Below are 9,638 nucleotides of genomic sequence, written 5' to 3' on the forward strand. Positions count from 1 at the left end.
CACCAGCACCTGGGTGAAGCAAATGGTCCTGACCCACAAGGCCTCTGACCCATTTTGTCCTCTGTGTGCCCAGATGGTCCCATGAGTACCAGGAGGCCACCATTGAGAAGATCATCCGCTTCCTACAGGGTCGCTCCTCTCAGGACTCCTCTGTCGGCTCTGATACCAGTTTGGAGGGAGCTACGCCAATGGGTCTGCCTTAGCCTGTCCCCAGTCCCCATGCCCTACTGTGACTCCCGATTCACGTCCCTACCCTGAAAGGATTAGCTCCTCCAGATGCCACCCTGACTGAGGCAAACCAGACTGTTCTCAGGCAATGGCTTTCCCTGCTGCCACCCTGTGGCCCACTCTTAACCCAGAGATGCCAGGCACAGGTTAGATGAGAGGACATCCTGTGTCGGGTCCTACCACCAGGTCCCAACTCCCATACAGAACCATGTCCCTGCCTAGTTCAGGACACCCAAGACAGGGGAAGGACATTTTCCCATCTTCTGAGAGGAGCCAGCTTGAGTAGGGTAAGGTTGGCAGCCCCCCCAAAAGGGTCCATACAATGCCAGGACCCTAAACCTGTGCTCAGGAGGAAGAAGCTGGGGCTGAGACTCCCCCAAAGGCGATCTACTCACATTGTGCCTGCACCCTGGCTCACCCGGTGTCCCCCTGCCTCATCGCCTTGCCTGTAACTACCTGGTACCCCTTCTAGACTTCCTTTAGGCAGCCTCCTTGGGCATATTGGGAGTCGGGGTGTGGCTGAATCGGCCCTCTGCCTGGCCTTGTTGCCCCTCCTGGTGCAAGGAGACCCTAAGAGCCCACCCTTGCCCAAACCTCTGTGCGTGCCTAAGGCTCTTGCCTAGCCTGCTCCATCTGGTTTCCCCAGCTCCTTACCCACACAGGGTTTGTCACCTACCTGCTCAGGGAAGTCCCAACCACACCAGTAGCCTGAGCAGAACCGGCACCATGGGCAGAAGGCAAACCATCTACAGGCAAGGGCTACTTCCCGGGCAGTGTCAAATCCATTGGGAATCTTGTCAAAATTCAGAGCAGGCCATCTGGGAAGTGCCTGGGCTTCTGCATTTTTCAGATTCCCAGGGAAGCTGGTACAAGAGAGTCCAGCAATCCAGCCATGCGCCACACACCCCAGCCCGGTCCCTAGTCACCGCAGCGGCCGGTTCCAGTCCTGTCTCCAGTTTCACAGAGCCGAGTGGCTGGGAGATGGGACCAGGTCTCCAAGTCACTGGTGGCAGCCCCAGGATCCTGCCTTAGTCCTGGAACCCAGCACTGCAGTGTCCAGATCTGTTTTTCTAAGAGGCTGTGGCCCAAGCTGGGGAGCTGCCTCTCCCTGGCCACAGAGAACTGAGCAGTGTGAGCCCTGACTAAAAGGCGGGCCAAAGGCATACAGAAATAACAGAGCAGGACTGTCCCGTGTCCCTCCCTCCACTGGACAAGGAAGCCAAGGAAGCTGGCTCTTGTCATCACCCAGGCTCAAGCTTCGAGTGAGATGGCACCGCCCTGCTGCTGTCCCCTGGAGGCCGTGGGGTCCCACCTCTCCTGGTGCTGGCCAGGTTACTTGCCCTCAGTCCACATTATCAGAGAAATGTCTCCAGGCCCGGGGACACCTTCCTCCCGCTGCTCATCTTCCATGGGTCATGGCTGGCCTCTGGCTATGACTACCTGCAGTCTTGTCACCAGTGACAACCCCATATCCTATTCTGAGGTGAGGCAGATGGAATGGTGCCCTCGATGACAAATTCAATGACAATACAGTGTAAGAGTTCTCCCTGGGGGTTCTGTCTGTCTTCAGTCCCACTCTCCTAAGGTCCCCACGGGCATGGGTAGTACTCAAGAAACTTCTGGCTTTTCTTGGTTGGCGCCCAGGTCACTACTACCTCCACTGTCTGGTCTTCTGTTGACCTGGGGAACCAGAGCACAGCCATGTGTCCCAGCCAGGGTGGCCAAAGTGTCAAGCCTCCTCTAACTAGACAGTACGATCTGTGGTGACAGAGGGGCTGAACTTCTGCTAAGCATGGCTGTCCACACTGATGCTGAGGCAGGCTCTTCAGTAGCCCTTGAAGCAGCCCACACTCGCCTGGTCTGAGTCCGGGGTTTCTGCCTAGCTGAGCTATAGCTGCCGCCCCCACATCAGGACTTAGTCGGGGAGATCCCTCCTCTTTAGCACCCAGCCATCTCTAGGGAGCTACGAACTGCTGAGGGACATTAAGAGGCTAAAGATCCATCCACAATTCATGCATCCCTTCACCGGGGCTCTCATCCTGGGATGTATGGAGCTGGAGGGATCTCAGGGCACCCGGCAGCTGTGCTTCCTAACGCATCCCTTGCGGACAGTTTTGGGGGAGTGCTGATCCGGTTTCCTGTAGGTCACACGCTGCCCAAGTGGAGCCCTTCCTTCCTCACAGCCTTGGGCCAGTGGGGCAGTGGAAAGCCTCTTCTTGCTTAGACTTTGGGACAGTGAGGCGGGACAGTGAGGCGGGAGTGTGGAAGCCAAATGAGCCCTGGTGCAGTCCAGTGGGCCTTAGTTTTCCCTGGGTTACAGCTTTCACCTGCATGGTTTCCAGCCGGGAAACTAGCTTGCAGTTTGGGTGGGAAGAGATAGCTTCATCAAAGACAGTGGCTTCCAGCAGGGTGGTGGTGGGAGACAGAAAGCCCCAAAGCCCAGTAAACTTTTCAGACTGATTCAAACAATTTTACTGTGACAATTGGCAAGGCTGAGGTCAAAGGTGGGTAGGCCGAGGTCAAGGGTGGGTTCCCAACAATAGACAGCTCTTCAATGCCAGGAGGCCACTGAACACAGCAGGGACCTCCTAGTACCTTAGGCTAGGCTAGAAGGAGAGTTGGTCTCATGCTTGGTCCCTGAAATGCCATCTCCTTCACTCTGGAAGATTCTGAGTGATGAACAGCATAAAAGGTAAAGAAACCCTTGCCACAAATGGCTCCCTGCAGCCTGCCCTAAGGTGGACCTCTCCTGACTAGATTCTGTATCTAGCAGAGACTGGCTCAGTCAAAGAGCAGGTGTTGCTCATAACTGGCTTGAACACCTTGCCAAAGTGCTTACAGCCCTTAGAGAGGTGGCTGGTGCACTGGGCTTCAGGCACATACAGTCCGTGTGCGTCCACTGCTCCTCATGGCCTCTGGAAAATCAGGAGTTCTGAGGAAACTGCTGGAACTCGGGGTGTGGATTAACCTTCTCCAATACCCTGCGAGAAGACCAGAGAGATGGCTCAGAGTTGGCACGAGGAGCCCCAACCCAGTCTGGAGAGGTGACATGGGACTGACTTGGGTGAGCAGCTCCAGGTGTCTCCCTCCCCATTGTCCACAGACAGACAGATGGCTTAAGAGAAGAACTCTAAAGACTTCAGCTGTCAGCTAGCCTGGGGCTCAGCCACAAGTTCTCTGGGCACTCTGTGAACACAGTTCTGTCACTGTAGTCCTGTTTTCCACATGGAGACAGGGCAGGCCGGGGGGGCCTGAGAGAAGGGACATAGTCTTGTCAAGCTGGCTTGACTCCTCCTGTGTCCCTCTACCCCACTCTGGAGATGGCTCCTGAGAGACCAGGCAACCACCAGCCCTGGGGTAGGGTCAGCCCTGGGGCAGGACACTAAAGGACAGGGCTCCTTTTCCAGTTAGGAGCAGGGAAGACAGAAAGCTTCCAGGAAAGTTAGACTCCATGGTGAACAGGCAAGGTCAGGGCCCTCCATTACCCAATCAGAATGGCCGGGATGAGGAGGAGGCCAGCTCCCAGGAGGAAGGGGAAGCCCTTCATGAAGTTCAGAGTGGCCGGGTAGAGGGAGTTGAAGATGCCGGAGGCCATCAACATGGCCAAGCTATTCACACAGGCCACAGCAGAAAAGAGAGCACCTGCAGTGAAGAAACACACTTGAGAGTTAGAAAGACCCAGGGTCGAGTGAGGGCAGCTCCACCTCACAGCCGTGTGGCCTGCAGTGGCTCCGAGTCTCCCCCCTCTCACCTGTGCCTCCTACTCTCAGCGCAGAACTATTAAATACTGGCTGTTAACTGTTAAAATTACTTGCATGTGTATGCGTGTTTTGCCTGCGTGTATGTCTCTGCACCATTGGCATGCCTGGTGCCTTTGGAAGCTCGAAGGTGTCAGATCCACACACACACACACACACACACACACCCCAGAAATGGAATTACAGATGGTCATGCGTCACCACGTGGGCACTGGAAATCGAGCCCAGGTCCTCCTGAAGAGTTGCTTGTGCTATTAAAGGCTGAGCCATCTCGCTACAGCCTGGTTGGTTTTGTTTTGAGAAACGGCCTCCCTATGTGGCTCCAATTGCCCTTTAACTTGTAATTCTCCTGCCTCAGCCTCCTGAGTGCTAAGATTACAAGGATGTACCACCATGATGAGTTCTTTTAAAAAGGTTTTATTACACTCATTCACTGGTGTGTCACTTGTGTGAGGCCTGTGTGAGGAGGTCCGAGGACAATTTTCAGGAGCTGAATCTCTCCTTCCATGTGGTCCCCAAATATTGAACTCAGGTCACCAGGCTTGGAGGCAAGATTTTGAGTTCAAGGCCAGCCTATTCATCCCTCTAAACTTCTATTTCTGTTTCAAAATAAACCAAAACAAAGAAAAGTGTGTCAAATGAATAAGGCATTTTAGGAGACACCCAAGTCTGTGCCAGGACCCAGCCTTGTAACCCAGTTGTTGCAAAATGAGCAATAACCCAATAGAAACGGAGACTCAACTGTCAGACTATAAGGGCCTGCCAATGTCCTGGGGAACAAAGATCTCCTGTCACAGATGAAGAAACAGGTCCAGAACAGAGCCAGAGGCTGACACCCATATACAAGGCCAAATGCTCTTAAAATCACAGTGGAGCCGGGTGGTGGTGGCGCACGCTTGTAATCCCAGCACTTGGGAGGCAGAGGCAGGTGGATTTCTGAGTTTGAGGCCAGCCTGGTCTACAGAGTGAGTTCCAGGACAGCCAGGGCTACACAGAGAAACCCTGTCTCGAAAAAAACCAAATCAAAAAAAAAAAAAAAAAAAGGATTGGGCGGATGGGCACAGGGGTGTGGTACGGGGAAGGGGGCACTATGGAGCTGGGTCAGTGGATGAGACACCTGCCACGCTACCCCGAGGACCAGAGTTATCATGCCCTGAGTTCACATAAAAGCTTGAGAGGCGGAGACAGGAGACTCACTAAGCATTACTACCCAAACCAATGACTCCATGTTCCTCAGGACCCTGACATCACACTCTACCTACATATATGTGAACACATGTGCACACTCATGCATCATCCATACAGCGCCATTATTTACTGAGCAAGCTTGAAGAACTCCGTTTAACCCTCTAAGCTTCTATTTCATCACCTGTCAGCTGGGGACAACAAAACCTAAGCCACCTTGTCTCATTCCCTCTGGGCCCATGTACTAAGACCCCAGAGAAGCAGGAAACCCTGCTGTCATCACACCCATTTTACAGATGGGAAAGAAGAGGTTTTGAGACAAAAAATCCACAGCGTCAGTCTCCAGCCAGCTCTAAGCAGCAGACGTGCATCTGTTTCGGTTACTTACTCCTCCGGGTGAGGGAAGGAGGCAGGCCATCCTTGACCACAGCTGTGCATTTGCCTGTTCAGACAACACTGGGCATGAGGGACAGACTGATCCTGACACTCACCCTGCTCCGACTCGCTCACCAGCTTGGAGAGCTTGGCCCGGATGACAGGCGTCGTGACCAGCGACAGGAAGAGCAATCCGTACCCTGCAGAAACATCGGTCAGAAAACAGCCATCAGCAGAACTCCTGCACACAGCCCAGAAGGGACAGATGGTGGACGCAGGAGGAAAGGGCAGAAGCTTTCTGCCCACTCTTTTGAATGAGAGCTGCGCCCTGCTTCACTTTGTCTAAGCCCCACCAACAGCTTTGTCAGAATACCTCTAGTGCCCACTTGCTTCTAGAAGGGAGATGGCAGGTCCCAGAAAATGAGCCTGTGCTTTGGAGTTGGGTTACCACTGCTTGCTCTGCGTGTGTGATCTTATCTAAGGTCAGACACCATCTCCCGGTTTGTAAATGGAAGACCACAGGCCTCTACTGGAGGACGGTTCTACAGGGTGAGAGGCTGCAAAACAGCCTGGAACTGTCTTCCATGGAAAATGAGTCTTTCCAGGTTTAACCAGGAGGGACCTTGACCTAAGCTCTCCTTTTTAACAGGCTGATAAAGAATGACCAGGGCGGGAGGAAGCCTGGCACAGCAGAAGCTCATGGAGATGAAAAACAGCTTCTCGGCCGGGCAGTGGTGGTGCACACCTATAATCCCAGCAATCTGGGAGGCAGGCAGATTTCTGAGTTCGAGGCCAGCCTGGTCTACAGAGTGAGCCTCAGGACAGCCAGGGCTACACAGAGAAACCCTGTCTTGAAAAAAAAAAAAATCCAAAAAACCAAAAAAAAAAAAAAAAAACCAAGAAAAGAAAAAAAGAAAAACAGCTTCTCTTTTAGTGCCCCTGTAGGGAGCATTGCCCTGTGACATTCTGATTTTGGTGACACAGATACTGACCTCTCTGCTGTTTAAGCTATCCAGTGTGTGGCAATTTGCTTCAGCCACTTTGGGGAACTAATACGTGTGCCAAGGAGATGTCGAATCTCCCTGAGGGGCACATGTCAAGGGCATAGCATTTGAGTTCCTCTGCCCTGGCATCTAGACACCTATGGGCTCGCAATGTTTGCCATGTTTGCTGAGACTCTGTGCTGCAGCATCTTCCATCTTAGCTCTTCTGAGGGCTGTGACCTTGGGTGAACCATACCCGGCCCCTTTGGTTTCACCATCAGTCCAGCAGCCGGGAGTTAGCACAGATGCTACCATCACACAGCTGACTCTGCACACCGTGGACTTCAGAGACTCTAACAGAAAACACGGATCTTTCTTAGGGAGTTAACTTCCCCTTTCTCTAGTCAGCTGCCCCTCTTCTCAGGAGAGTCCGGAGCAGGGCAGCAACAAGGGGAAGGGGAGGCAGGGGAGGCAAGGGGAACTGAGTCAGCAGCACTTTTAGACACTGTAGCTTTTTTTTTTCTTGTTTTGTTTTGTTTTGTTTCCCGGGAGACAGGGTTTCTCTGTGTAGCCCTGGCTGTCCTGGAACTCACTCTGTAGACCAGGCTGGCCTCAAACTCAGAAATCCTCCTGCCTCTGCCTCCCAGGTGCTGGGGTTAAAGGCGTGCACCATCACCCACCGCCCGGCTGACTCTGGAGCTTTTAACAAGCCCAAGAGAAGGCAGAGCATTCTCGTTAACTCGTGATTCTTATCCGAGAGCCAAAGATCAAGACATTAATGGCATGGACTTTGGGAGGCCAAGGGGTGACACAATTAGCTTAGGAGCTAGGCTTCCGTCTTTCGCTCTACATTCCTAACCAGACTGATGGCTGATAACGTGCATGAATTACTTTGGCCACTAAAGCTCTGTATTTTCTGTATATGAAAAATATACACTCCTGTATATAGAGAGATGGCATTTTTCTGTGGTTTCTCAGGTGTCTGTCCTCTACACAGGCTGAGAATATAACTCTGGATCCTAAGATACAGGCCTGAACTGCATTTGGGGGGCAGTGAGTGAATGGCCCCGTTTTCATTTTACCTGTGAACATGAGGGGTGTAATGGTAGCGAACGCAAAGACCACCATTCCCAGGATGTTGAAGGTCAGGCCGATCTCAGCCACCCAGGTGTCAGCCAAGCAGATCTGCAGAAGTCTCAGGCCCAGCAGGCTGGTGAGGTAGGGTAGGTGCTGGGCTGCAGAGCCATAGCCAATCAGCTTGGAGTCCCAGCAGAGGGGTGAGCTCAGCTCATAGAGTGTCAGGATATCTTGAGCCCCAAAGTGCACAGTGACCACCACGAATATGGCCAATGAGTACAGGGCTAGATGCATCCTGGACTTTTCTGGGGCTGGAACCACATACAGCTGGACAATGGATCGGTGATGGCGGAGCGTGAAAAGTCTGGTGGACTTTGGCTCCTTCACTGTCTCACCAAAACAGAATGCTGCATAGAGAGTCATAACGATCAGCAGGGCCAAAGCCAGCCAGAAGGGGTTGGCATAACCCTGGGCCCGGAGCCAGTGACCCCCAAGAAGGCTTGCCAGGGTCCCGGCCACACCAATGCATGCTTCCAGCAGAGCCATACGGAAGGTGCGACTGCGATTAGAGCTAACATCCGCCACAGAGGCAAAGCTAGCAGCAAGGAGGCCATTGAAGTCTCCCAGAAGAGCACAAAGAGCTCGGCCAAGTACGAAGAACCCGACGTGCAGTTCTAGCTGCACCACAAAGATGGACACCACAGCCTGGAGCAGCAGACCAAGAGAGGCCAGCACCAGCAGTGGGCGGCGACCCACTCGGTCACTCCAGGCTCCCAGCAGGGTGGACCAGAAGAGTCCCACCAGGAAGCCTCCCACGTTCATGTAGAGAGTCCAGTGGGATGTCAGGGTCTCCACCTCCTGTAAAGACACAATCGCCAGCGCGCAGGCCCTAACTTTGGTTACCTACCATCACCATCCTGGGAGCTACAGCCTTGTGTTAGAGACCTAAGCCTCTTGGAATGTTCCTTCAACTTGTAAAAACAAGCCCTGGAGAAGCATTCCCTCCGTCTCTGCACTTCTGTTAACCCTCCTCGCCAGGCTTTCTCTAGGTCTGCTCCCTACACCGCGAGGCAGTCAGCCAGGGCAGGCCCCCTTTGGTCTGGCCCGCCCACCACGCCACGTGCGTCCCCCTCGGGGACCCCAGCTTCCACAGGCCCCGCCCCGGGCGGCGCTCCGTATTCTCTGCTGCTCTGGTCCCTGCTACCTTCATGACGGGATCCGTGCTTTGGTTCCCACAGTTCTCCTGGTGGCGGGTGCCATTGTAGCCGAGCTCGGTGCTGAACCGGTGCCAAAGATACTGTGTGGTGAGCGGTCCCTGCAGAACGAGGGCAAAGTTGGCCAGGAAGACGAGGGGCTCCACGGGACCGCGGAACAGCACGGCCGCGGTGAGGAAACGGTGGGACGAGCCCACGGGGCTCACGCGCCCCTCCATGCACAAACACGGAGGGGCTGGCACCTCGGAACCAGCTGCCGGCGGCCCGGACCAGTCTGCGCTATCTGCGCCTGCGCAGGCTTCGGGTCCCTCTGTTAAAGTCTGGAGGGGCGGAGCGTGAGACAGTCCAAAGCTTTGGTCGCTGCTCTCTGTGTTGGGTGTAGTCCTGTTAGAATCCCTGTGGTCACCAGGCAGTGGTGGCGCACGCCTTTAATCCCAGCACTTGGGAGGCAGAGGCAGTCGGATTCTTCGAGGCCAGCCTGGTCTACAGAGTAAGTTCCAGGACAGCCAGGGCTACACAGAGAAAACCTGACGCCCCCCCAAAAAACAAACAAACAAACAAACAAACAAAACAAAAAAAAAGAAGAAGAAGAAGAATCCCTGTGGTGTGACCTCATTTAGGGCAACTCAAAGATACCACCACCTTGCTGTAGCCCTCCCTCCTGGGCCTTGGAACACTCAAAAGAATAATCAGAATATCAGTAACTAAACATTTATTGAGAACTCACTTTGTTCTGGGGCCAGAAATTCTGAATGTATTATCTCGTGGCAAGAAATTTTGAAATGCCCGGGCGGTGGTGGCGCACACCTTTAATCCCA

The 9,638-nt window shown here is 53.7% G+C and overlaps 2 protein-coding genes across 2 annotated transcripts in view; one reads left to right on the forward strand and one right to left on the reverse strand.

Annotated features, from left to right (window-relative positions):
• Nucleotides 1-2,694, forward strand: part of Sarm1 (sterile alpha and TIR motif containing 1) — a 25,955-nt gene extending 23,261 nt beyond the window's left edge. Inside the window, exon 9 of the mRNA XM_052195710.1 lies at nucleotides 74-2,694. Coding sequence (XP_052051670.1) covers nucleotides 74-203 — 130 coding nt within the window. The 3' untranslated portion in view covers nucleotides 204-2,694. The remainder of the gene's footprint in view (nucleotides 1-73) is intronic.
• On the reverse strand, nucleotides 2,686-9,118 carry Slc46a1 (solute carrier family 46 member 1). The gene is made up of 5 exons (XM_052195711.1): nucleotides 8,811-9,118; nucleotides 7,612-8,464; nucleotides 5,663-5,746; nucleotides 3,714-3,870; nucleotides 2,686-3,209 (listed from the first exon to the last, which is right to left on the reverse strand). The coding sequence occupies exons 1-5, from the start codon at nucleotides 9,036-9,038 to the stop codon at nucleotides 3,152-3,154; spliced, it is 1,380 nt and encodes a 459-aa protein (XP_052051671.1). The 5' UTR covers nucleotides 9,039-9,118; the 3' UTR covers nucleotides 2,686-3,151.
• Nucleotides 9,119-9,638: the final 520 nt, after the last annotated feature.

Source organism: Apodemus sylvaticus, chromosome 10 (assembly GCF_947179515.1).
Source record: "Apodemus sylvaticus chromosome 10, mApoSyl1.1, whole genome shotgun sequence".
Taxonomy (NCBI): Eukaryota; Metazoa; Chordata; class Mammalia; order Rodentia; family Muridae; genus Apodemus; species Apodemus sylvaticus.